This window comes from Cavia porcellus, unplaced genomic scaffold, assembly GCF_034190915.1.
Source record: "Cavia porcellus strain 051 isolate PalLab524CR breed Dunkin Hartley unplaced genomic scaffold, mCavPor4.1 scaffold_1, whole genome shotgun sequence".
In the NCBI taxonomy this organism is placed as follows: Eukaryota; Metazoa; Chordata; class Mammalia; order Rodentia; family Caviidae; genus Cavia; species Cavia porcellus.
In genome coordinates, this window is record NW_026947484.1 from 58002493 (window position 1) to 58030284 (window position 27792).

General features: G+C 44.2%; 1 protein-coding gene and 1 long non-coding RNA gene across 7 annotated transcripts in view; one reads left to right on the top strand and one right to left on the bottom strand.

Annotated features, from left to right (window-relative positions):
* Positions 1-23410, bottom strand: part of LOC101788910 (uncharacterized) — a 37905-nt gene extending 14495 nt beyond the window's left edge. Inside the window, exons 1-3 of one of the 6 annotated variants that reach the window (XR_002791738.2) lie at positions 23279-23410; positions 13555-13777; positions 12614-12715 (exon numbers count right to left, since the gene is read on the bottom strand). This is a non-coding gene — a long non-coding RNA (uncharacterized LOC101788910). Of the gene's footprint in view, positions 1-196; positions 8284-12613; positions 12716-13554; positions 22864-23278 lie in introns of those variants that run through there. The other 5 variants (XR_010047495.1, XR_010047499.1, XR_010047498.1 and 2 more) reach the window with 5 other exon arrangements.
* A 90-nt stretch (positions 23411-23500) lies between these two features.
* Positions 23501-27792, top strand: part of Ap4e1 (adaptor related protein complex 4 subunit epsilon 1) — a 63144-nt gene continuing 58852 nt past the window's right edge. Inside the window, exons 1-2 of the mRNA XM_003471870.5 lie at positions 23501-23665; positions 26190-26261. Coding sequence (XP_003471918.1) covers positions 23516-23665; positions 26190-26261 — 222 coding nt within the window. The 5' untranslated portion in view covers positions 23501-23515. The remainder of the gene's footprint in view (positions 23666-26189; positions 26262-27792) is intronic.

Here is a 27792-nt window from a genome sequence, read left to right on the forward strand (position 1 = left end):
TGTACATCCCAGGTCCTTTTATTAATTCTTTAAAATTTTGAGATAGGGTCTCATTAAGCTGCTAACTTTCCCAGGCTGGGTTTGAACAGTGCTGGGATTACAGGTGCACACCACCATGCCCAGAATGAATAATTTTTAAGTTAGGCTTGTTTCTGTAGCAAGAAAGAATGAATTATTTTTCAAACTGAGAATATACCTTAGAAGCCAGTAACAGAAAGAGTAGAAGTGTGGAGGAATAAATCTGCTTTACGAGAAAAAGAACTTCTTAAAATCCCAGAGGATGAGGCCCAATTTCCAAGTGACGGACAGCTCCACTCCAGAGCAGCTCCCCTGAGCCAGCTCTGGCCACCGGGCGAGGGTGGCAGACTTCGCATTACTGGGACTTTATTCTTTTCTGTGATTCCACAACCTCATGGACTTTTCTTTGTCCTTTCTGTAGTTGGTGAAGAGTTCTCTGACCTTAAAGTGAGGAGCTCATTGAACTGAAGGACTCTGGACGACACTGCTGTGTCACTGTCTTTGGCAAACGAGCCCTGATGCCCTGATTGCTGTGAGATAGTTTTCAGTCAGGTGAAAGGGCAGCTCAGCAAGCCGACAAACAGCCCCCGTCAGCTGATCTCCTGCAGCCACTGCAGCCTGGGAACAGAAGGCTGCTGCAGGGGAATCTGAGCAGAAGCCTCGTGGTCTGGCGGCCTCTGTTTTGCTGGGATCCTGCCTGAGTCAGGAGTCAGGTTGCAGCTTCGCTTGCCCCAACTGCCCTGTAATAAACTGCACTGGGCAGAAAATTCCAACAAGACGCTGGAATGACTGAGGTCATAGAGCTCTTTGTAAATTAAGGAGAAAAGTCAAGACCAGTAGCATAAATCTATCTCTAAGCCAAATCTGGATAATGTGAAGGGACTTCCGAACAACATGACTTAACTGTTTCCGGACCAGAACCCTCAGAATCTGAGCCAGGCAGAGAGGGGTTGCCTCACTGCTCCCCACAGGGGCCCAGCACATAGCAGCCCTGGGCTTTGGCTTTGTGGGTTCACTGTGGGAAGGTGAGGGGAAGAGATGGGAATAGGAAAGGAAATGGAATTCGGCAAGGAAATGCCTATTTTGCTTTTTAAAACATGAGAGGGAATGGCAAGGTCAGGGTGTGCTCAGGGAACTTCTCCAGCCACAGGGGAGCCCGGAGTTCGGTGGCCCTGACACCTCCTCTCAGTCCTGGCTACACCACAGCTCCTACTCTGGGTGCCATGCAGCTCAAGAGCATTGCATTTATTAGGCAGTCAGAGAGCTTTGAGGGAGCTCTGTGCCAGCTGTGCTCATCTGGTTTGCATTACTGGGCCTCCTCTGTCTGAAACTTCAAAAGTGAACAAAGCCTGGTTCACCTGGGGACACTGGCGTGCATTTCTGCCAACCTGCAGTTCACACGTTTGCCAGGCCAGCCTGGAGGAGGCGGTGTACAGACTGCTGAGGTCTCCCCTGCTGTTAACCCTGTCCAGCTGCTGCCCGTTGCTCCTCCCACAGTGTGCAGGTGCTGTCCCAAGGGAAGGGTGGGGCCACACAGGCTTGCAGGTGTTGGGGCTGCCCTCTGTGTGCTTCCCTCCTCTGCAGTCTACAGGAGGAAGGGGCCATGGTAGGGCTAGGAAAACGGCCCCCATTGATGGAGAATCTGTCAGGTGTCACCTGGTTTATGTGCATTAGCTCACTAATTCCCACAACTGCATTCCAAGGGGAGTTTCATTATGCTTACATCACAGAGTAGAAAACTAAAGCTTTGATTGTGGAATGCATTGATGCCTCGCCGCTAATAAAAGGTGGAGCCTGAGTTCAGATCTGTTTGCCTGAATTACAACCATGGGCTTCTTTCGTAGTACTACCACCCCTTCAGTTTTGTCCGGATGAGAGCATTGTTTTCAAGCTTTCCCAGAGCTGTGAGCTACACAAATCTTTTCCAGAACTGTCAGCTACCCAAATCTTTTCCAGAACTGTGAGCTACCCAAATCTTTTCTTTCTTCTTTCAAGTGTCACAATAAACATATGCAATTATATAATACCAGGGCACATACATGATCCAATAACTTAAGCTTCGTACTGACTTTCATTTCCCCATGGTTATATAAGAGGCATCTTGGAATTAACACATATGAAATCAAACTTGGGGGCCACGCTGTTGTATCACAGCTCACGGCGTCTTCTACATTGCAACACTGTTCTCCTAGGTGCTCCAGCAGAACAACCCGATGCTAGATTTAATTCTTTTTATGTCACAAAACATCAGCAAATACTGAAATCTCTCCTTTTAAAGTATATTTGAATCTACCTCTTATTGCTGCTATCACCCTGATCCAGGCTTTATTTTGTCAGCCCGGATGATCGTAATAACTGTTTCATATCATATCATTTGTCTGTTCAGTATTTCAATTAGCTTCTCATATTGCTAAAATAAACGTGAAGTCCTTACAGGCTTAGAAGACCACACACCTTATGGAGCTTCCTTTGCTTTTTGATGACTTCCTACATCTCTCATAACCTCACTGACTGGTCACAGATGTCTCCTAGTTTTCCTTAAACATACAATGGCCATTTCTACCTTGGGACTTTGTACTGTCATTTGCTCTGCCAGGAAACCTAATCCAGAACCCACCCAGCCCGCTCGCTGTGTCCTGAGACCTCTCCTCTGATATCACTTTATCAATGAGGCCATCTTCTTAATAACTATGGAAGCTAGTGTCCAAAAATGGTTTCTCAATGAACCACACCCTCCAGCATTCAAAGCCTTCTATGGTCCTCTCTCTTGCGGGCTAGGAGACCCTATGGCTCACTTTAACCAATAGAGTGTGTCAGAGGTCATACCTGCATGGCTTTGAGAGTTAGGTCATTAGAAGCTTTGCAATTCTTGCCTAGATTTCTTGGGACACTTGTTTTAGGGGTGAGGCAGTATATAAGAAGCTTGACTTCCCAATCCTGCATATCGTGAGGAAGCCTGCCACAGGAATAGGTCGTTTGGAGTCACAGTGACGCCTGGCTGGACCCTAGGTATTCCAGCCTTCCTGGCTGAGGGGCCAGCCATATGAATATGAAGACATCTTATATACCACGTGCACTTGAATCTCTAGCTAACTCCAGACTCAGTTGCCATGTGATTGTGAAGACCACAAGAAACAATCACCAAGTCAACCTACAAGATCATGATAAACGTTTTTTGTCAACCAATAGGGTATCTTGCTGTGCAGAACAGAAATCACCCCTTCCTCATCCATAATGATACTCTATACCTTCTTCACCTTGTTTTATTTTCTGTCATTGCTCCTGTCACTACCCGACTTCCTGTATATGTACCTATTTGTTATCATCTCCTTATCTCCATGGGAATGTAACTGCTGGGAAGGCTGAGACCTTGTCTTCTTCATGACCTGTATCCCTAGTACCTGAAATAGTAGAGGCCTTAAAACTGGCCCTCAATAAATATTTGTTGAATGAATGCATGAGTTCAATTTACTTTGCAAAACTCTATTTTCTTTTTCTTCTTTATTTTGAAGGTAGTAAAATACAACAGAACAAGACAGAACAAAGCCAACTGAGACAGTGTAATGAAATTGGTACAGAACTTCACAGCAGGTTACCGGGATAACAGTAATAGGTATCACAAGGGGCTGGGGATTTAGCTCAGCGGCATAAGCACCTGCCTTGCAAGCAGGCAGTCATGAGTTCGATCCCTGGTATCGATAAAAAGGAAAAAGACAAAAAAAAAAAAAAAAGTAATAGGTATCACAGTATATCTCATTATCTTCACAATAGTTGTTCTTTCAATCATGCATATCAAAATAAAATGAAATACAGAATATTATAGAACTTATCAAAACAGAGTATTGAATAAACAGTACCATTAATCAGAATAAAGCATAACAGTAATAAAAATATTTGCTCTCAAAGAGATGGTAGAAGGAAATCCCCCTTTATTTGCTATGGTCAACCTCCCAAGAGATGCTCAGATCTCTGGTTCCCATTTGCTAACGGAGGGCAGGGGAAGGGCGGTAGTAAGTGAGATGTTTGACTTTCAGTGCACCATAGGCTCGTTATTGCTTAGCAGGGAAGCAGGCTGGTTGCTTGGAAAACTCTATTTTCTCTAAATATAACAAGTCCATGAAAAGAAATTACTGAAGCTGTTTTCAGTAGTTCCTGCCTTTGAACTTCCCTCTGATGGATGGGTGTCTGCAGCAATCTAAACTGCTTTAATCTTTGCCTTCCTGGGAAGCACACCTTCCAAGGGGAAGAGGTAAGGTTCTGTTCCTTTAGGGTGCACTGACTCCTGCAGAAAGGGGCTGGAGTGTGTTGCCCTCCGCTCTTTGTCAAAGTCTTAGCTGCTCAATGTGATGGGTTTTTTTTGGGGGGGGGGGCTTTGGAGGAGACCAGGTTGTGGGAAGGGATTATTCTTGTGTAAAGGAGTTCTCAGTGAGTCCTCTAGCCCTTTTTCTGCCTTGTGAGGACACAGTAAAAAGTGGATTTAACTAGGAAGCAGGCTCTCACCAGACATGGAATCTTCTAGCACCTCGATGTTGGACTTTCCAGTCAACACAAGTATTAGCAGTAAGTGCTTTTTGTTTAATCTACCAGTCTGTGGCACTCCATTGCAGTAGCCAGCACTAAGACAATGAGGTGATAAGGAGTCAGACGGATTCACGAGAACGTGACCAAATGGAGGTGCCTTGGAGAATCGAGTCAAACCCCAGTAAGGGCTCTTGTCCGGTCCACCTGTACTGCACCACAGTCCCCACTCCCTTCAATCTTTCTGGGAGGGGAGCTCCTTCCCACTCCAAATCACTTGCAGAATGCCCACGCACTTTCACGTACTAAAATATGAACCCCTCCATTCACAGTTATTAGAATGAAGGAAAGCAGCTGGACTGAGAAGCATTGAAATAGAATGTTTAAAGTGATTTAAAAGTTTGGAAATAAGAAATTTTTTGGTGTTGAAATACAGCTCAAGATGTTATCTCAGCCAGATGTGGTGGTGCATGCCTGTAATCCTAGCACGCGGGAGGCTGAGGCAGGAAGATTGTTGCAAGTTCAGCAGCTTAGGTTACAAAAGGAGTTCAAGGCCAGCCTGAACTGCATAGCAAGTCCCTGTCTCAAAAAAAGACAAAAAAAAAAAAAAAAGAAATTCATCTCAACCACTTCTGCCAGCATAGGGACATTCTAGCTGTTAGCCTTCTTGTGGCTTGTTTTTGGCAATGTCAGAGAAAGGAGGCGGAAGCTCATAGATTCTTGAGGAAGTGAGTGTGAAGAGGGGAAAGAGCCAGGCCTGGGGCTCACATGACCACAGTCTTTGAGCACCTGCCACCTGCTGGGCCTTGGCCCGAGGTTTCTGATCTCTGATCTTACCTTTTGGGGGCAGAAGGTACAGTTTCCCCAGGCACAAGCAAAGTGGGGTTCTTGCCTTTAGACACAAGTGGAGAGAAAAGACAGCCTGCCTTGCTGAGAACTGTCAGAGCCTCCCGGTAACTGTTACCAAGGACACCGAGCAGCTTCTCCACTGCAGATTCCCGCATCTGGGTTTTCTCAGTGTGCTCTGCATGAGGCAGGGAGCTGCTTGTTTCTCTTTTTTGTAAATGATACTAATTGACCATTTCTCCAGAAAAAGGAGGCTATAAAAAATAGTCAAAGCTTTACTTCTCTCTACACTGAAAAATTCTCTGGCTTTGCAACAGTAGCTTTTTAAGATTCCTTGAATCCCTTGCTGCCTGTGGTTCCTTTAATCTTAGAGCGAAGTCTGGGTTTCCTGTGGAACAACCCCATTTATAAGGTCAGAAAACTGAGATTCAGAGGCTTCCACCAGCCCGGACATGAGACAGATCTTCAGACACAAAGTCTGTGTATGCTGCACCATGGACCACTGTATAAACCCAAAGACTTTGAGAGGAGCTCTGTAATAAGGCTGCAAGGTTGCACATGTGCCTAGCTTCCCTTTAGAAGGGAAACTAGCCTGCAATCCCCATGTGACTATAGCTGGAAACAACAATTATGCCTAAAAATTCTGAATTCCAATTTATAGGAACTTAGAACCAAATTTAGGTATTACTTAGTCCAAATCTAACATAGGTGATATGGAAAAACTCAAAAAAGTCTTATTTAAAACAATCAAAAATGTGCCTTTGGATGTGGTTTTCAGATAAATCATTGATAAATGGCTCTGTTAATGATATTACAATAAGATATCTTTAAAGCCACAATGGTCCTTTTTATGTTAATAGTTAAATTACAGGCTTGACATATATATGGCAGATTGAAGGTAAGAAGGTTATTTTAGGAAGACTGAAAGTACAGTGATGGTTTTGGCTCTCATACAAGATTCTTCCCAGTAACTAGATTTAGGGTTTAGATTATCTCATGTGACTACTTTATAAATACACAAGTTTTTGCCAAGCACTGACATGCAAATAGAAACAAAACTTTTTTCCTTCAGGGACCGGCCCAGCTACAGTTGGAAGTTCGGTAATTCATCTGCACATGCACAGTAATTAACTTTAGCCTCTAACAAACTTGAAGTTAAATTTTAATGGCTTTTTATGGCTGGGTAATAAATGGTATGTAAATGAGTCATGGATAGAGAACTTAGTTCATACGTACAAGTTGAAAATGTCAAAAAGTATTGATTAATATACTGAGAAGAAAAGAGGCCATAGGTATCCATATTCTAGATTTAGGGTAGCTACAATTGGTCCTTAGCCAAATTATTCACTATCTTGGTGCCTCAGTTTCCTTTTTGATAAAATGTGATAGCTGTGGTTGGTTTTGTAACTAATATCTCTGTAGTACTTAACTCTCTAAAGCTCTTCCCTGTCTATGATCTAATTTAATCCTTGTTTTGTGAGATAGGGTCTCACTATGCATGTCAGGCTGACTTTGAACTCATTGTGTAGCCAAGGATGGCCTTGAACTTGGGGTGATTCTTCTGCTTCAGCCTCCTGAGTGCTGGGATTACAGACATGCTCCACCTTACCTGGCAATCCTTGTACTTCCATGAAGTAAAAGAGGACAGACACTGTTACCCTCACTGTATGGACGGGAAACTGAGGCTCATAGAGACTACAATACACGATCAAAGTCACGCAGAGAGCTGAGGCTCAAAGATAGCTCTGCATCAGTAGCTCCCGTGCTCAGTGCCTCTGAAAATCTGACATAAGAAGGCTGTGTTTAGTCATTGCTCAGTTATCGCCAGGCTTTAAAGTCCCCGAGGAACAGCGTGTTTTCCAGCCTGCAGGACTAAGTGCTCCTGTGTTTCCACAGCAGGAAGGTCCAATTAACTACTTAGTTAATAGCCAACTTTATAGCTGAGCAAATAGCGAAGCCATGTTACACTGGCTCCGTCTTGTCAAAGCAGCCACTTTTAAGACTGGGTGCTGATTGATGGCCCTGATACTTTTAGGCCCCTGGGAATGTGTACTCTGCTGTGGCTGTGTCACCGACGCATGTTAAGAGTCACGATAGCAGCCAGAACACGTACAAATAATGTAAAAAGTACTTAGCAAGTTTAAGACGCGACACCATCGTGTTTCTTTGCACTTGTTCCTCAAATAGTTAACTCCAAGTAGTTGGTAATTCTGAATAAATCACTATTTTGGCGCCCTACAGCTTGAGTTTGGATGTCCCCCAAAGCCTCATGCAGTCATAGGGGGGCTTCTTCAGAGACGGCTGGAGCTAGTGTATGAGACCCTGGGACTGATTCCCGGTACAATGCTAGGATCAAGGGCCCTCAGATTAAGGGTGCAGCCTGTGCTAAACAACCTGGCTAAGACATGAGGGACAGAAAGAGCTGTGGTTGCCTCCTTCCTTGCTTTGCTGCCTTCTCCCTGCTGTGGGCTGTTTCTCCTCTGCAGTGCCATTCTGCCATTCCATCCTGCCCGACAGCCAGCCGATGATGAACCGAAACTGCTACAAACTGTGAGCTACACAAACTCTCCCCCTTTAACTTTGGGTATTGGGTATTTTGTTTCAGCAACAAGAAAAGTAACTAAGATGAGCAGTTCCTGATTTCTATCCACAGTCATATTCATTTATATTTGCATGGCATATTTGTATTTTCTTTCTTTCTTTTTTGTCTTTTTGAGACAGGGTCTCACTATACAGTCCAGGCTGGTCTTGAGTTCACTTTGTAGAGCAGGCTGGTCTCGAACTCGCAATGATCCTCCTGCTTCAGCCTCCCGAGTGCTGGGATTATAGGCGTGAGCCACCATGCCCTGCTGGCATATTTGTATTTTCAAAGTGCCTTCATGCTTCCTGTTTCATTTTATCCTACATGATGGTAACAGGTGGTTAAAATGGTTCTTTGTTATCTCCAGAACACTTATTTACTTATTCTCTGCTTTTTTGTTTTTATTCTACAAGGGCACTATGAGCTCCAAAGAATGAACCTAACAGAGGTGTCACTGAGCTTCTGTGAAGATAACCGATAGAACAGTGAAGTGTGCTAATCCCACCTGAAATAAACAGGGCTGGAAACCAAGAGCAGCAGTGATACTAGAACAAGGTGTCAAGTACTAAGAATATCTTCATGGCAGAAGTGTCAGTAACACTGGAGGGTTTGGAAAGAGGGCTAAATACACTTTACTAAAATTCCTGGTCTCTGAAGAAGTAGAGGGAGGTTAACTCTGAGGAGTCATGGTTTAATCAAATCCTTTTTATAATAAAGTTTTCAAGATTATTTTTAAAATGTTCATATATACCCTTAGGAAGACTATCTGGAGATATGTACACCAACATTATTATGTTAGCCACATTTGTCAGGGACAGATTCATATTTGTATGATCTTGATCTGGTTAGATCTGATAATGAAGTTTCTAACTATTCTTGAAATATTTATTTATTTATTTATTTTTGGTCTTTTTCTTTTTTATCAGTACCGGGGATTGAACTCACGACTGCCTGCTTGCAAGGCAGGCGCTTATGCCGCTGAGCTAAATCCCCAGCCCCCTATTCTTGAAATATTTAGACTGTATTTTCTTTCATACAACAGTGAGTTCAGTGTTCTTTAAAACTGGAGAGCTACTGACCTGCCTGTAAACATCCTCTTAAATTTACTTCTTTAGTTTGAGTGTAGTTCAGGCTGGCCTTGAACTCACTATGGAACCCAGGATGGCCTCAAACAGTGGTGACCCTCCTGGGCCACCATGCCTGGCCAAGTTTACATTTTAAGTCAATGTGCTTCAATAATGAGCCCATCAAAAAATTGACTTGTGATGGGTGAGGGCGAAGGAAGAGAGGAATGAGATGAAAAAGTCACAAGATGAAGGATCAAATATCAGGGTCACCACTTTAACTGGTCCAGGAATACAGTATCATCTTTATTGTTAGCCCCAGGGCATTACCAAGCCCCCACGAGAAGTGAAAGTCAGAGAAGATAGAATCACTGGTCACTTTTTTAAAGTCTGCTAGTCAGAGCCTCCTCACTAGCTGATATCTGGAAAGCCCCCAGGGAAAGCCCAGGGTGGCTCATAGCTCACAGCTCCCTGGGCACGATCCTGGCTTTGGTTCTCTGTTGTCTTCCTCCTCTGGCTGCTCCAGATGCGGCCGCACAGCCCTCTAGTGACCAGGCTGGGAACTGCAGCTGCCCATAGCTGGCCGCAGCCTGACCCCTCACCTGTCTGCGCTCACCTGGAAGGAGGAGGGAGTCCTTTGCTGGGCGCTAGCTCTCCTTATGCAAGCATGTCTCACACAGAGCCTCAAGTGCTCACAGCACCTTACAGGCTTAGGAGCAAGTAAGATGAAATCACATAAACTGGATCGCACAGACATTAAAAAAATCACTGTGGCTTTTGTTAGTTGAGCCCTTGAATAGTTCACTGAAGAGGCTTGTTAGACACAAATCTATCACAAATCAGAGAAGCTAACATAGGCAAAACCTGAGACATCAACAGTTCAATTCCTTTACTTTAAGAATGAGGTAACTAGCTGGGTGGGTACATCTGTAATTCCAGCACTCTGGGAGCCTGAGGCAGGAGGAATACAAATTTGAGCGTAGGCTGCATTTTTTCTGTATGTGTATTTTCAGTGTCTTTTGCTGTATTTTGAGGGGGGATTATTATTGCAGGAGACATATGGGGGGCCAATGATGCTTGTGGAGATCAGAGTGCGTGCAGCTTAGGTGTTGCTGAGAGAGACAGGCGAGAGGCTGGTCAGACCACAAGGGTCTGCAAATGTGGGCAGAGGGCCAGGCAGCGATGCCATGATCTCAGGAATGTCCTTTCCTGGTTAGCTGGCCTGGTGGGTCTTGCAGGAGCACCTGTGTCGTGTCTGCAGTGATGTGTTCAAAGGTGCAGGGCCACAGCAGCCCTGCCTCTGGCCTCACAGAAGGCCTTCAGGGACAATGAGGAGGCTGCAGCCTGCCTTCTAGAGAGGGACAAGAGGGTCTTACATAGAGTTTGCTTTCCTCTCCGCAGTTTTGGTCCGAGTTTCTGTGTTATCTTCTGACCACTCAGTACATGTGAGTCAGGACCGCTTCGGCTGCTAAGGGTTTTAACACTCTTGTTTTGAGTGGGTGATCACTTCAGGAACCCCCATGGCAGTTAAGAGATTTTACATCTTCATAGGAGGAGAAGCTGAAAGATTTCACAGTGGTCAAAGTAGTTTCTACATCTTTAAATATCTGAAGGAGTGTAAAAGGTGGATTTTACTGGTTCTCTTGTGGGACAATGTGGAGGTGTTAGGGAAGTGGCACTTAGAGAAAGACAGTTTTTGGTATTTCCATGATAAGATAAGAACAGGCACTCAGAAAGTCACAGCAAAGTGGAACAGCACCATGTTTAGGACCCACCAGGATGGGATGTGAACCCTGTCTCTGTCACTGCCTTGGGTTAGTTATGTCCTATTTAGTCTCAATTTCTGCATTGGTAAAATGGGACTCACATACTAACTACCTTGCTGGATTACTTTCAGGATTAAAGATAAGGTACATGCCAAGCCCATGGACACGGGCAATAAGTAGTAGGAATTATTTTCAGTAGAAAATGAAATACTAGACTGCGGCCCTTCCAGGGGGAGAACCACCAGCGGCTCCTGAGATTTGAGCCATGTTGGAACTCAGGACACTGGGAAGTCAAGCAAGCAGCTCCCCTCCCTGGTAAGTGGCTGCAGTGTGGCAGACTACGGCCCCTCCAGGGGGAGAACCACCAGTGTCTTCTGAGATCCACACCATGTTGGAACTTACGAAGCTTGGAAACCAAGCAACCAGCCTGCCTCCCTGCTAAGCAATAGTAAGCCTACTGGTGCATGGCCAAGAGTCAAACATCCCACTTCCCCTACCCCCCTTTCTCCTGTCCCCCCTGTTAGCAAATGGGAACCAGAAATCTGAGCATCTCCTGAGAGGTTGACCATAGCGAATAAGGGGGATTTCCTTCTACCATCTCTTTGAAGGCAAATATTTTTATTACTGTTTTGCTCTATTCTGATTAATGGTACTGCTCTATTCAATATTCTGTTTTGATAAGTTCTATAATGTTCTATATTTCATTTTATTTTGATATACGTGATTGAAAGAACAACTATTATAAAGATAATGAAATATACTCTGATACCTATTACTTTTATTCTGGTAACCTGCTGTGAAGTTCTGTACCAATTTCACTGTACAATCTTAGTTGCCTTTATTCTGTCTTGTTCTGTTGTATTTTACCACTTTCCAAATAAAATTTTAAAAAAATGAAATACTGTAAAAGACGATTGTATCTCAGTGGGTGAGCAGTTACAATATATATTCAATCACTGATCCCTTTTTCTCCCTCAGATCTATGATTGTTAGTATTTTCTCTGTAGCTTTCCCGGGTTACAACCAGCTACTCAGTGGCAAGACCTGCTGCTCTGAAATGCCCTACGTAAGACGGCTGCCAGCATCAAGCTCTTGCCTGTTGCACTAGATAGGTAATCCTGAGACTAACCAGACCCAGGGGACAGGAACCTCTCTGTTTAAATTCTGAGTAGGTGCTGGGCATGGTGGTGTGCATCTGTAACCCCAGCACTTAGGAGGCTGATGCAGGACAGTCGCTGCATGTTTAAGACCAGCCTGGGTACAAAGTGAGCTCAAGGCCAGCCTGAACTGCATAGTGAGACCCTGGCTCAAAAAGAGGAAAAAAAAAAAAAAGTTCTGAGAGGGTTCTGGAAATGCTCTGAGAGGGGAGGCTGTTCCAGGAATGGGGTGTAGACCAGCTACCGCCTGAGAACACCAGGTTTCCTGGTGTGGTGGGCAGAGGCAGTGCTTTGAAGAAGTACATGAGGGGCTGGGGATTTAGCTCAGTGGCATAAGCGCCTGCCTTGCAAGCAGGCAATCGTGAGTTCGATCCCCGGTACCAATAAAAAGAAAAAAGACACAAAAAAGAAGAAGAAGAAGAAGAAGAAGAAGAAGAAGAAGAAGTACATGAAAGAGCAAACTGGATGATGAGCTTACTCTGCCTCACCATTTCTTAGGGCCCAGCTTGTAACGGTTAAGTTCACAAACCATTAGGTAGAAAGAAGATCTAATACTTTGAGAACTGGTTTTTTCATCTGAAGGCAAAGGAAATGAACTCAATCTGCAACTGGGAGGAAAACGTGGGCTAGTGTTCTGGCCCAAATGCCCCACCCTTTTCTTACCCTGGTTCCAGACTCAACGTTTCCAAAGGACAAGACTTGCTGGCACAAGCTCCTCACTCACTCTCTCCTCCTGGTGCCATCCCAACCTCTCTGAACCACAAGCTGTGATCCAAAATATGGTGAATGGTTAAACTTTAAAAAATGTGTTACAGCAAAAGACACTGCCATAAATCCCCTTCAAAACACACCCTTTTGCTTTAAACATACTGATCCCATCACGTTTGCCATTTTCCGAAGCAAGTCTGGAAGTCCTCTTTTGTGAGTGTCTTTAGTTACATGGTCATGATTGCCTTAATGTCCCAAATCGACTCAAAATATTTTTTCCTTTTTTGGTCATTTTGACTATAGGGAACATCTAGAAGTTGCACAGAGCCAGATCTGGTGAACAAAGTGGATGAGGACATAGCACCATGTTTTTATGAGTCCACCTTTGCATTAGATGTCACTGGCATCAGCTTTCACTGTAGTTTTTTTTTACTCTCTCCACATTCACTGTAATTTTGATCACACCTTGTAAACATACTCATGAAAGAGGACTTCCTGATCTGCTTCAGAAAGTGGTGAGTTCTGGCATGGTAGTGCATCCCTGTAATTCAGGCACATGGGAGGCTGAGGCAGGAGGAGTGCTGTACATAGAGGATTCAAGCCAGCCTGAACTGAACATTTCAAGACCCTGTCTCAGGGAGGGAAGGAGACAGAGAGAGAGAGAGAGAGAGAGAGAGAGAGAGAGAGAGAGAGAGAGAGAGAGAGAGAGAGAGAGACAGAGAGAGAGAGAGAGAGAGAGAGACAGAGAGAGAGAGAGAGAGAGAGAGAGAGAGAGAGAGAGAGAAGAAACAAATGGTGAGAATAGTAAGTGTGCTCCAACTGAGAGGGAGGGTTTTGAGGGGAATTAATGGCAATGAGTCTTTTAGTATAATAAAGTTTTTAACTTAAACACTCACCATGCTTTCTAGATCACTCCTGGTATTTCTGCCATAAAAACAAGGAGAGTCCTTCTGACCAGAAATGGAAGGAAACAACACCCAGTGCAGCCTGTGATTGCAGACTCCATCAGAGCGGCCCCGACTTTGTTTACCTCTGAGCTGTTAGGAGGTTATGTTGACGTCCACACAACTTCTACAGTGGGTGAAACCAAGAATAAGTCTCGTTCACCACGGGCTTGGCCTTAAACAAAGAAAGAAAAGAACAGCAGCTTCCTTTTGTGAATAGCAGCGTATTTTAGCAGTTTTCTACTTTTACCTAAAGCCCTGTCCAGAAACCAACATGATGGCCTGAGCCCATGCACAACCTTAGGTTTAGCCATCTGTCTCCTAAGGATGTGACATCTTCAGGGACTCCCTGGGAGCTTGTGCCTCCAGCATTTGGGGAGTTTGAGTCCACCACTGTGTCCAAGTAGGTCGCCTTGTTTGAGTTTGTCCCACCTTGCTCAGTCAGTGGGCTGCCTCTTTCCTACCAAAACACAAAACAGTCACTTGTCTATTTTGAGATCCAAAGAAGTCCCTCGTACAGCCTCAGAATGCTGCAGGAAATGACAGCAAAGTCATAGTGAGTAACTTGAGGAAGTTGTAATAAAAACATGATTTACAAAGGGAAGGTAAACAGCATTTTGGAGTGGCCACGGGGGACTGGGCACCATCCTGGGTTAGTCTCAGGACAAAAGAAGATGCATAGCTCCTCAAGACTTTGACTCTCAGTCTTTGGTGTGTGTGAGAATCACCCGGATGACTTAGCCTTCCCTCGGTCTCTGAGCTCCCTGGGTGGCTGTGCTGTTGGTGAGGGGGTGCAGTGGGATAGAAGTTGTGAGCCCCACAGAGTCAGAAGCCCCTGCAGGGAGGGCACTGGGGAACCTGTCCCATCAGCCCTGTCTCCTCTGTACTATTCTGTACTGTTCAGACTGCACTGATTAATTCACCCAGGGCAAGAAGGTAAGGGGCCACTGATGGCTGGGGAAAATTCAATGGCGTGGAGAGTAGATCAGGAGGAGTAAACGCAATACAGCACCTCCACCCCACAGTGTCTGTTGGTGCCCACTTCCACCAGCTGTGCTGGCACACACCTGTGATCCCAGCACTCCAGGAGGCTGAGGCAGGAGAGCCAAAAATTCAAGTCCAGCCTGGGTAATTTAGCAATTTAGTCAGGTGTTGTCTCAAAATTTAAAAAATAATTTTTTTAAAGGGCTGGGGATGTGTAGTCTGGGATTCAATCCCCATTGCTAGAGCGAAACCAAACCAAACCATAATCTCTCTCCATTTTCATATTATGTTGTTTCTACTGCTCTAACATTCAGTGTAAAATAAGATCATTTGCCTGCAATCTCACAGTACTCAAAGGTAGATAGGAATCTTGTTTATTTACAAATAAGGAAACCAAGGCTCAAAATGGTAAATGTCACCACACAGGGTCCTAGGAATCCCTGAAGGTGAGATAAGGGACCTAAGGCATCCACACAGCTTCTCTGACTCTCTTAGGGGAAATAGAATTTCCAGGATTCCTCAGTAACCAGCATGGGAAGGGTTTATCAGGCAGAAGTGAAAAGGTTCTCAGTCAGAGAGGTAGAGAGCAGGCCCTGCAGGAGAGAGGCGCCTGTGTTCTGGAACTGGGACCATTCCTGCTTCTCCTGAGTGGTGGAAACCCTGGGGAAATGTGGCCCAGCCAGACAGGCACTGGCCTGCTGCAAGGACAGGTTTATCTATCAAGACAGATGACCAAAACATTCTGTGGACTCTCAATCTGTCCCTTTATCTCAGGATTGGGTTCCTGCTCTTGACTTTGTCCATGAAGCCAATGTTTGAGCTTTCAGTATTCCTGGGGAGCTTGGGGTCTGCTGGTCAGGAATGGGGTAGCCTAAATTTAACCAATGCAGATGTCAGCTGGCTCTCAAAAATTACAGTCTTCTTAAAGATACAATTTTCAGTTCTGATTTTCTTGTTTCCATTTACCTATCTTTTTTTTTCTTTCTATTCTATCTACATAAAGGCTGATAATCTTTTTTTTTTTTTTTTTTTTTTTTTTTTTTTTTTTTTTTTGGTATCAGGGCTTGAACTCATGACTTTGTGCATGCCAGGCAGTTGCTTATGCTGCTGAACTAAATCCCCAGCCCCTGGCTGAGAATCTTTTAAGAGCTGGGACTTTAACTCTCTTCTGGTCCCCATTCCTGGCTCCAGGGAAGCAGGCTCTTCCTCCTTGCATTTCATGTGTGTCCTCTGGGCACCACGTCATTCTCTGTAGGATAGGTGCTGTCTGTCTTTGCCAGAGAGGCTCGGCCCTCGCCTGGAGGTGTTCAGTGAATTCAGCCTCCTGAGAGAATTTCCTTGTGTCCTCAATGGTTTTCAAATTTTGCTATGTCAGAGCTATTTCAAGTCTTAGTTTGGAGCCTTGAAGAGACCAAGAAATAAAGTCCTTAGCCCTTCTAAGTTTTCTTTGTTTTTTTTTACTGGGGATTGAATTCACAACCTTGTGCTTGCCAGGCAGGCCTGCACTTATGCCTGCTGAGCTAAATCTCTGGCCCTTCTAAATTCTTTTTTCTTTTTCTTTTTGGTATCAGGGATCAAACTCACAACCTTGCACTTGCCAGGCAGCTGCTTAGGTCACTGAGCTAAATCCTTGGCCATTCTAAATTCTTGAACCTCTAGAACCTGTTACCAGATTCTGGAGTTCAGTAGACACTTTCCAGGTCGTTGGTGTCCTGAACAAGGAATTGGACAAGACACATGAAAACGGTAATGAGGTTTTACGGTTATTAAAGGTAGGAAACGAAGTACATTCTGTAGATGAGAGCAGGTCAAGAGGTTATGAGGTTAATTCTGGAAGTCTTTTGTATCCTTCACTCTTCAGGCTACATCAGATCTAGGCCATCCTATCAAAAACCTGCTTGCTTTTGTGCCAGAACTGAAGAAGGGGCCAGGGATTTAGCTCAGTGATGCAGTGCCTACCAGCATGAACTGAAGATGGTACTTTCTGATTGGTGCTAGATGTGGGGCTGGGGAACTAGCCCCACATCTAGCCCCACATCTGCATGTGTTGCAGATTTCTGTGATTGACAGGTTACACCCACTTGCTTAGCCAGTTGGCCACACCCTAATCTCCTGCCTCAAGTCTGGTGTAGTGGCACATGCCTGCTGCAATCCCAGCACTCAGGGGAAGTGAGAGAGAAAGAGCACCGTGCCATGCGCTACATAGTGAGACCTTGAATAAATAAATGAGCGAGTGAATAGATAACGATTCAAAGCCTACTAAGAAATTAACACCAAAGTTTGGGCTTTGATGGGAGGCCACAGATTGAGCCTCGTTGCCAGACTTCTTAACACTGGACTCAGGCCTCTTGGGAAGCAGAGGGGTGTGGGTTCTCTGCAGGTGGGGTGGGTGCAGAATGAGGAGATGAGGGGATACCAATGGCTGTGCTGATTTGCTTTCCAGCACCCTATTCAAAACTAGCTTCACCTTGCAAAACTGCATCTTCTAAAGTCATTCTTTTTCTTTGCCCAGCACTGGAACTAATAAAAGAAAGAAAACAACATTTGAAATGGCTGAAATATTAACTCCCAGAGTCAACTATTCCAAGAAAAGGGAACTAAAGGAAAAATATTGGTTCCCAGTCCTCCTGATTAGCAGCCTTTAGTTTTTCAGAACCCAGAACATCTGGTGGGCTTCCAATGAGATCATAGTGTGGGCCAAGATCTGCAAGTCCCGTTGTCTAAGTAAAAGACTAAGAATGCTTCCCTTGCCTGGAGATCACTTTGGTGTATAAAGGAGAGCAGCACCAAGAGGAACAGCCCTGGAGGACGCACAACCTGGCACAGCCTTTCTGCCCTTGTGCTCTTGTGAAACGTCCACTTGGACTGGAGTTGGGCCATTTTCCCTTATCAGTTAGCTTATGTTAATAAAACCTGATTTTCCTGCCACTCACCTTTCTCTCCTGAATGCTGGCTGGTTCCGTGCGCAGGCAGAATAGATCCTGAATTGGTGATCATGACTGTCTCTTTCAGGGTGGGGAGAAATAAGGTGAGGAAGTAGTGGGAAGGCTAAATGTTCACTTCAGAAATCTTGTTAATCTTCTATTTTATAGACCAGAGAAGGAGACAGGGAGGAAGAGAGAGAGGGAGAAAGGGAGAGAGGAAGGGAGGGAGGGAGAAAGAAACGTTTCCTTCAACACCGAGGCTCCAAGCAGTGTGTAAGAACTACTGCTGACCTTGGATACAGGCTCTGTCATTTCTGAAGACTTGATGATTCTCAGTAGTGGCCTCGGGGTTCCCCAGTGCATACTGTTGGTGGGAATGTATTTAGACAATCGTGGGGCTGAGGGCCGAGGATGGAGGTCTATAATACTGTGCTCCGCCAGTGATAGTTAAGTAAAGAAATAGAGACTTCAATGCAGAATTCATTCATAACCATTTGTTTGGTCTCAGACCTAAAGTGGCTGCATAGAGCACAATGACAGGTCAAGGTCACTTATTGTGCACATTCTTTCTGACACCTGGCCACCTGGCTGGCTATTTCCAAAGGTAGGCAGGTAGCCTTCCTGAGCACCAAGGCCTGTATCCAATGACAGCAGGAAGAGGAGCACTCTTTGAAGACCCTCCCTCTTTGGGTTGAGACCTGATGTGGATTCCTCTATGATTAAGGGCCCAAAGGAAACACTGACCACCATAAAGGAACAAAGTACATGCTTCTGAGATAATGACCCTCCAAAGTGACCTATAAGAGAAATGTCAATAAGCACATACATCATGCAAATAGAACACTGACCATCACCATAGTTTTCTAAACCCAAGGAGTAACTCTGAATGTGCATAAAAACATACCTAAACTCGCACTCGGTCTAGACATCTTTGTGACACTGCCTACCTTCTCTCTAAGTCCATTATAGAATATATTGATTTTTTATTTTTGAGACAAGGTCTTGTTATGTAGTGCAGGCTGGTCTTAACTCACAATGTAGTTTATGCTGGTCTCAAATTCACAGCAAGCCTCCTGACTCAGCCTCAAGTGCTAGGATTATAGGTGTTTGCCACCACACCCAGTTTATCCATTATACAGTAAAGTCTATCTATACTTCTATGTGTCTTCACTGAACTATTTTGAGGATGTAAAAGGATCAAGGAACAAGGGACCAATTTCCCAATGATATTATCACCTTTATCTAATGTTCTGTGTGCATGTGTGTGTGCATGTATGTTACCAGGGACTGAATTTACGGTCTTTGCACACAGTTATATCCCCTGGCTTATATTTATTTTTGAGACAAGGTTTTTGCCAAATTGCAGGTTGCCCAGGCTGAGCTCAAATTTATCTCAGAGCACTGGGATTACAGATATGCCCCACCACCCTGATTGGAACATTACTTTTGTTTGTTTTACTTCTGATCCCTTCTACAGCCACTCTGGGTCAGGGCCTAATCAAATGCTAAGTACCTCTTTTTCTTCTGGGAAGGTCCCTGATATCCTTTCTGGAGTTTATCTCCTTTTTTTATCCTGACCTGGTAGACTAGGAGGAGAAAAGTCCTCACACAGATTTCCTGGGAATTGAAGTTTTAAGATGAGTGCACGTGGGAAAATTCTGCCCAAAGGGCTCTGTGTTTGCCTCAATTTATTAAGCTCCTTAGGGAAAAGAAATCTTATAAGCAGCTCAAACCAGGCTATCTAAATACATGGTATGGAGCAGTTTTATTTCACAGTCTGTGGCTTGAAATAGATTAGACAGGGATGGGCTGGGAGGACTCTGGGAGGAATAGGGATTTGCATTGCAAAGGTTTTGTTGGAGTTGGAACTGACACCCCCCCCCCCCAAGCTGACCCTGGGAGCTCTGCCAGTTGATGTTTTGACCTGGCTGATCTAGGCCTGGGACTGGGGTTGGGAAAACATTGCAAACGCACTCTGCCGGCCAGAGGTCAGGGGAGGGGGCAGAAAACACAGAAAAAGGGCTGTGTGAAATGTGAATCTGAGTCACTGTGGGAGAGGAAGAAAATAGCCCGTGTCATCCTGGAAACCCTCTTCTAGGGTGTTTCTTTTGGCCACCTCTCCTGTGGGGAGCAGCCCTTGGCTCTCCCCGCTACACTTTCAGATCAAGTAAATTCTCTCCTCCCACTCTCCAGAAAGAAAATAAAAGGAAATGGAGTGTCCTGGTTTGGAAAGGACATGGGTCAGATTTGGAATGAATTTACAGCCGGAGCTGGGAATGTCTGCAGTCACCTCCGGGTCTTGGCTCTCTGGTGCCCTCTTGGGCACGAGTGTGGGATTGTGTTCTCTGTGGGAACTGGGGAATCAACCTGGAGTGTGTGGCACTGTAATCCCAGTCCTTGCCAGAGTGGGCTGCACAGTGAGTTCAAGGCTAGTCTGAACTATAGCAAGGCATTTCAAAATAGCTCCAAAATAAATCAATAAAGTTGCCTAAGTCTCCACCACTACCATTCTCTAACCATCATCCAGAAGTCTCCTTCTCCAGTAGGAAGCCTTCCTGACCAACTTCTTGACATTCCTATGGCTTCTCTCTCTGGTCAGCCTCTACGGACCCTCCTCAGTGCATTACTATTACTATTATTATTATTTTATCTTTTTTGAGACAGAGTCTCACTATGCAGTTCAGGCTGCCCTTGAACTATGTAGTCCTGGCTCATACCCATATAGATCCTCCTGCCTCAGCCTCATGAGTGTTAGACGTACAGGTGTGCACCACCATTCTCTGACTGTTTCCTAAACAAATTATATTTCTGCTTGCATTTCTGGTCACTAACCTGCAGTTAGGGGTGGAGGAAGCTGTGTAAACAATCAACATGAACATGCACTGCTGAAATTCATTAATTCTTAGTTTTTTTGAAATATAAAATATATTTATATTCCACAGAACTTCAACCATTGTAATTTTTAGTAAATTTGTAGCATTGTACTGTCACTGACACAAGTTTTTTTTCAAATCCATTTTATTTCAAAGAGAAAAAAAAATTTCCAAACACATCAATCAAGGAACAATAAAGTTTTTGAATTGGCTCCAGATTCTCTGAAGTCAATCTTTATTTTTCATATTCAGCCTCACAACTACTGATCTGCTTTCTGTCTCTACTGATTTGCTTTTCTGGTAATTTCATACAAATGCAATCGTATAACATGTTGCCAATTGTGACTGGTGTCATTTACTGTAGAGTCTTCAAGGTTCAACCATGTTCTATGCAGTATGTATCAGTGCTTCATGCCTTCTGAGCGCCAAATGACAACATTCACATTTTACTTATCTATTCTTTAGTTGCCTTCTGAGAATAATATTGCTATGAACATTTGTATGTAGCACAAAGAGTCTAAGTTCAGTTCCTTTTTTCCCCCTTTTTGTTATCAATATCCAATTGTTGAAAAGATTATCCTCTCTGTGCTACTGCATAAAAGTTCAACAAGTCATACACTAAGAGTTTATTTCTGAACTCTCAATTGTTTGATGTGTAAGTCTATCTTTACCCAATACTGCACTGTCTTGATTACTGCAAGTTTATAGAAATTTCTGGTGAGTTACTGCATCTTTGGAAAATCCCACTGCCATGATTTCTTTTACCAATTTTTCATTCAGTAAGGATGCATCCAGTAATGTCCAAAGCTCACTTGGTCTTTTAGCTATTGTATGCCTTTCTCTAGACAATGTGTTACAATAGCATATCATGAAGTTTTTCATATCTACTTTTAACATATCACTGAGTTTTTCATTTCTATTTTGAAAACTACCTAGAAAGCTTTTTTTTTTTTTTTTTTTTTTGGTACTGGGGATTAAATTCACAACCTCATGCTTGCCAGGCAGGCACTTTACACCACTGAGCTAAATCCCTAGCCAAAAGCTTGAGTTTTAATAAAGCTCATCATGTCTATGTTTAAAATACTGAATTTTCTTTCTTTTATTTTTTTTGTCTTTTTCCTTTTTATGGGTACCAGGGATCTAACTCACGACTGCCTGCTTGCAAGGCAGGTGCTTATGCCACTGAGCTAAATCCCCAGCCCAAATTTTCTTTCTTTTAAATTCTGGTGGTCTCAAAATGATGTCTCAATTCAAGTGGCACTATAACAGTACTATATTCATAAAAAATTTGTTGAACGAGATACAAGAAAATGATTAACATCTCCAAAGCTCAGAGAAAAGAAAGCAGCTTTTGTCATACTTCCCTTAGTAACACTTTTACCAGATCTTCCCCTTCCTGTGTCAATTGTCTGATACTGATGTTATTAACATCATTTTCCCAATATCTTTAGATATGAGAAAGCTAGAAAGCAAATCTTTAAGCTGTTATGTTTTTCATTGGTGCAGTAGAGAAGCAAGAGCAGAAATAGGGGGAAAAGGGAAAAAAGGCCTTTATTGTAGGTACGGGAGGGCTGCAGCAGAGTGCAAGATCCCTTTAAGGTAGACAAAGAAGTGGTAGGCCTTCATCGAGTTGGACAGGGGGTGGAGTTTGAAAAGACCAGCAGAACAACATATTGACAACTGACTGGGGGAATGCTGGCATGCATGAAAAGTAGGAAGTTTAATCTCAGGCTTGGAAAAAGAACTCGTAAGTCAGTATTGAAGAGACACACTGTTCCTCTAGGGTCCAGAGCCAGGTTGGCAGCCACCACCCTGAGTTTCATGTGGGTGGAATCCATCACAAACTCCCCCTTATACAACAGTAAAAGATCCTAAAATTTTAAAAAACGTATAAGCAAAACCTTATTTGGGGATAAAATATTAAATTCTAAAAGAATCTCAGTTTTGGACAAGTTTAGTATTCGAAACATTTTTAACAAATTACAAAGCATTCTTGGGCTGGGGATGTAGCTTGGTGTACAGTGGTTGCCTATTAACCATAGTCAAAGGTGTGGGTACGATTCTCAGTATGAGATGTAAGTAAATTCTACAAAGCACAAAAATACTTTTCACCAGCTGAGAGAGCAATCATATCCTTTCTAATCTTTTTTCTCTTTTCTTTGTCTTTTAGAGACAGGGTCTGGCTATGCAGTTCAGGATGGCTTTGAGCTCACTTTGTGGCTCAGCTGGTTTTGAACTCGCAGTGATTCTCCTGCCTCAGCCTCCCAGGTACTGAGATTACAGGACTGTGTGTCACCACGCCTGGTTGTCTCATCTAACTTCTTGAAAATTCCTCTGTACACGCCAGTGAGAATGAGAGTTAAAAAGAAAAATAATTTCTACCTCCTCACGCAGTACCAGGGATTGAAGCAGGGCATTCGCACTGGGTTACACCCCCAGATTTATTTTCTCCTCTCGTTTTTTATTTTGAGACAGGGTCTTGCTAAATAGCTAAGTTGCCCACCCTGGTCTAAAACTTTTGATCCTTCTGCCTCAGCATTCCACAGTGCTGGCACTACTGGCGTGTGAGCGGCAAATAACACTGAAGTACAATTCTTCACAGTTTTGTCGCTGGATGCCCTGTGTGGGACCCGGGGACCCTACCAAGTCGCCGACTCTCATTCTGAGAACCATAGAACTGGGCTCTGCGGCAGGTAGGAGAGGAAGCAAAAGCATTTATATATTTAAGCAAAAGTATTTATGTAGTGGGCACTACGGTCGGTCGGCCGGCAAGGAAAGGACGGAGGGTGCTGACAGGTGACAGGCGACAGGTGCCTGTCCGACCTGGAAGGAGGCCTCGCGGGCGCCCTCCACAGGCGTGGCTGTGAGAAAGAGGCCCGCGGGCTCAGGACTCACCTTTGCGGTGGGCTCCCACTGCCACCACAGCCGCGGGACCGAGCCTCGAGGGTCCTGGACCCCCGTGCCGGGCCGCCATTCCCTCAGCTGATGGGCGGCCCGGGGCCGGCGCTGCGCTCGCGCCCACGTGGGCACAGGGAAACTTCGTGTTCAAATCGCGCGAGCGCCTACGGAGGCCGAGAGGGCGGCGACTGCCGGGTGTGAGGCCGGGCGGCTCCGGGCTTGCGGGCGGCGGCGATGAGCGACATCGTGGAGAGGACGCTGACGGCGCTGCCAGGACTCTTCCTCCAGAGCCCGCCAGGCAGCGGGCCCGCGGCGGCCAAAGCGCCCTTCTCTTCGCGGCTGGGCGGCCTGGTCCGCGGCGTCACGGCGCTCACCTCCAAGCACGTAGGTGCCGGGCGGCGAGGTCGGCGCCGGGGCGGTCGGGGCCGGGCGGGCAGGGCTGGGCCGGGCGAGGGCTCCCTTCCTTCCGTCTGGCTGGAGGCGTCCTCCTGCCTGGACAGTCCAAAGAAGGCCGGGTTTCCACCGAGTAGCTCTGATCTGGAGCAATTTTTTTTCTCCTTGACCCCTCTGTGTGTTTCCCAGCGCTCGGGAGGACGAGGACTGCCACAAATTTCGTCATTGTTGTGGACTCACACGAGGCTTCAAGCGTGTGGCAGTACCCAGTGCACGGAAGTGGCAGGCGTCGCCCACCTGCAGTTTCTTGTCCCGCTCAGTTCCTTTCCCTGGGTCCCTCCGAGGGCTGGATGACCTGGACAGATCCTGTCACCTCGGCCAGCGGGCCTCCGGGGAGCGGGAGGTTCTTAGGCCAAAGGTTGGGCAAAGAAAAAGAAAGTTAAATTCTCGAGTGTAGAATTTGCTGAGTAAGTCTGCCTCAGATGGGGTTTGAAATTGCTGTTTTAGAAGTTAAGTTCCCTCAGATTTTAAGGAATTGCACGGATTGTATAAGATGCTGTTTCAAAGTCTCAAGGAATTGGTGTCTTAAAAACACATAGTGTGTCATGATTTGTTCAATAGATATTTACGTAGCAGGGTTGTGTTAGACCCTGAGGAAAATACATTCTCTTCTCTCAAAGAATTAACCGTCTTTTATAAGCATTTCAACAAGGCAATAGTAGTGTCAAGAGGAAAAAAAAAAGTAGTATAATGAAGGGTTAGAATGTTTTTATAAGTGGATTTAAGATGACGCTATGCAGAAGAAGGTTGGCCTGTTGCACATTTCCCAGTCATTATTTGTGGACTTAATATTGTTGCTCTTCATGTTTCTGTCCATTGCTCAATTTTATGAGATGCTAAATGACATTTATTTTGGGGCCCAGAGTAGATGTACACTCCTGTAATCCAAGCTACTTGGGAGACTGAGGCAGGAGGATCCAGAATTCCAGGCCAGCAGGGGCAATTTAAGGAGACCTTAACAAAACAGAAAGTAAAAAAGCTTTATAGCTCCATGGTTGACGCCCTATGTTCAATTCCTAGTGAAAAAAAAATGTGTATATATTTGGTCTTAGATTGCAGTTTGAAGCTATCCAAATGTGGCAGTGCTGTTTTAGTCACTTTCCTAGTTGCTGAGACCCAATACTTGACACCCACAATTTCAAGGAGGCGAAGTTTATTCAAGGTTGTGTTTTTAGTCTATAGTTGGCCGGCACCAAGGCTGGAAGAGCATAGTGAATGGTTATAGGGACCCACCTCTCCTGGCCAAACTCCATCTCCTAGAAGCAAGTCAGCTTCTTGAGTCCCCTGACCCAATCACCTTGTGAGTCTTTGGAGACATTGTATTTATTTATGACATCATCATCATTGTTTTTTGAGTCTTGCTACATAGTTCAAGCTGGCCTTGAATTCACTGTATAGCCCAGGCTGCCTCAAACTCAGCAATCCTACCTCAGCCTCACAAGTGCTATGATTAAATGGATGTGCCACCATGTCCAGCTGGGGACAAAATTTAGATCTAAACCATAACACATGCTAATTCTGTGTATTAAAAGGTAGCAAAATATTAGCCCAAAATGGGGCCAATTTTTAAGCGTTTAAGGAGATAAAACGTAATGGAAATATTGAGAATGACTGCATTAGGGTGTGTTTGATAGTGAAGAAGGAAGAGTAGGGTAGGGGGGCATGCCTGTGACCCCATCTACTTGAGAGGCTGAGGTAGGAGGATTGCAAATTCAAAGGCTGCCTGGGCTACATAGAGAGTTAAAGCCAGCCTAAACTATGTAGCAAAACCCTGCCTCAAAAAAAAAAAAAAAAATTGTGTGCTCATTTGTGTCTTACTTTATTTCTCTAGTCCATGAAGACTTTTTAATTCTAAGAGGAAGTTGTGAGACTTATCCTTGGCAGGACTTGGAGAATTTCTTTCTGCTTTCCACATTGAATTTTTTAGAAGCATTTTTCTGCTGATTAGTTTTTCCAGGGGCTAATACTTGAGTGATAAAAAGAGGAAAAGTGTGTTAGCCTGGGAATACTCTCTCTAGGGATGACTCTAGGGTTGGTGAGATGCAGATCTTAAAAATGTGATACTTATCTATCTCAAAATAATGTCCTTTTGTTTCTTTTTTTTGTCTTGAGACAAGGTTTTACCATGCAGTTCAGGCTGGCCTTCCACTCACTTTTGTCACCCAGACTGGTCTCAAACTTGCAACCATCTTTCTTCCTCAGCCTCCAGAGTGCTGGGATTATAGGTGTGCACCACACACCTGGCCAAAATAATGTTCTTTTTTTTTTAAAGAGCAGAATATATTTATTGAGAGAAAGAAAGCTTCTGTCTCAGAGACAGAAGGGGTTCCGAGTAGGTTGCCCCCAAATAATGTTCTTTTATAATTGAAAATAGTATTTTATGTTTCTCTTTTAAAATACTGTTACAGTTTAAAGAGACAGTTATTCAAGCATTTAAATATGTTCTCTTTTTCAGGAAGAAGAGAAATTAATCCAGCAGGAACTGAGTAGTCTGAAGGCGACTGTTTCTGCTCCCACAACGACACTGGTAGGCTTACTGTGAACGCCAGCACATTTGAATGTGAAATCTGGCCCACTGGCTGACAGTACCATCTGACTGACAGTGTCTCACATGTCTTGTAGTCAGAGTGGGTTGCAGGTAGTAGCAGATGTCACCTTAGGTCTGTGTCATTGGGTGGACCACGACGGAGCTGACTGTGTAGTCAGGACAGAGGTGACGGCATCACGCACATGTGGCTATACACCTGTAGGACTCTAGTACTCATCTCCTTGTTTTAATGTTGTATACTCTGAAAAGTTAGGGTATGCCATTTCACATCTTCTTTCCAAAATTGATATAGATTTTTTGCAGAGAAGTGAGGGTGTTGGGAATCAAATCAGAGCTGAATGCCTACCACTTAGCTACACCCCTGACCCCTAAATTGCAGATCTTTAATTTCATCCTATACCTTTTGGGATGTAGGTTGGCTGGCAGGTAGAACTGTTTTCTTGCCCTGAAACTTGAGTAGATTCCACAGCAGTTAAATCAAGAGCCAGTTACATATTTTTAAACGTGCTTAGATAGAATTTGATTTTTCGAACAGCATTCATTGAGCAGCTGTTAATAAGCAGCCACTATTTGTAGGTTCCTGTGAGGCCATCATCATGTGGCTAGATTAAGACCTGGGGTTTTGTTGTTATTTTGTACTTTTAATAATTGTACATTTTTACTGGTATAATGTGATAGCTCAATATATCCAAACAATGTGTAATATCTTTGTTTTCTTGGTAGTACTGGGGGTTGGATCTAGAGACTTCCCATCTGGCTTTTTTTTTTTTTTTTTTTAACATGAGGTTTGTCTCAACCAACATTTAATAAATGTATTTTTAGTTAATATATTTTGTGTCACTGTGGGAATGTGTCACCCTCCCCATTTTGCATGAGTATATGGTCAGGAACATAAATAATATTTGTAAAGTTTAAGAGAATGTGTGTGTTTTCTTTTATGGTGGTAATAATAATATGTGGACCAATAAAACTCAACACATCAATCTAGCATCTGTGTATATATGTATGTTTGTGTATATAATTGTACGTATCTGTGTAACATTTTTATACTACTTGATATTTGATAGAAATTCCAAAGAGAAATGAATACCTTAGCTTATTTATGTTTTAAGATGCCAGGCTGGGCTCTGGTGACCACCCCACCTCTGACTCATCCTGTCAGAATGATGGCATACAGGTGTGTACCATTATACTCAGAAAATAGTATTTTGCTGTTAGATTTGTATTTTTTATACTTGATTCTTTTTCTTCTTTTTTTTTTCAGTGCTGAGAACTAGGGCCTTCTGCATGCTAGGCAAACACTCTGCTACTGAACTGTTACACCTCAGCCCTGCAGTTTTCCTTGCAACAAGGCATGAGCCAGGCACTGGGTAGAACTAAGATTAACAGGTAGAAGTTAGGGAGCCACGGTTTGGGCAAATGGTTATATAGTAATCATGGCCCTCCACCTCTGGGCGTCTCTCTTAGCATTGTCTAAGATGACTGTATAAGGGTAGAAAAACTGTTAGAA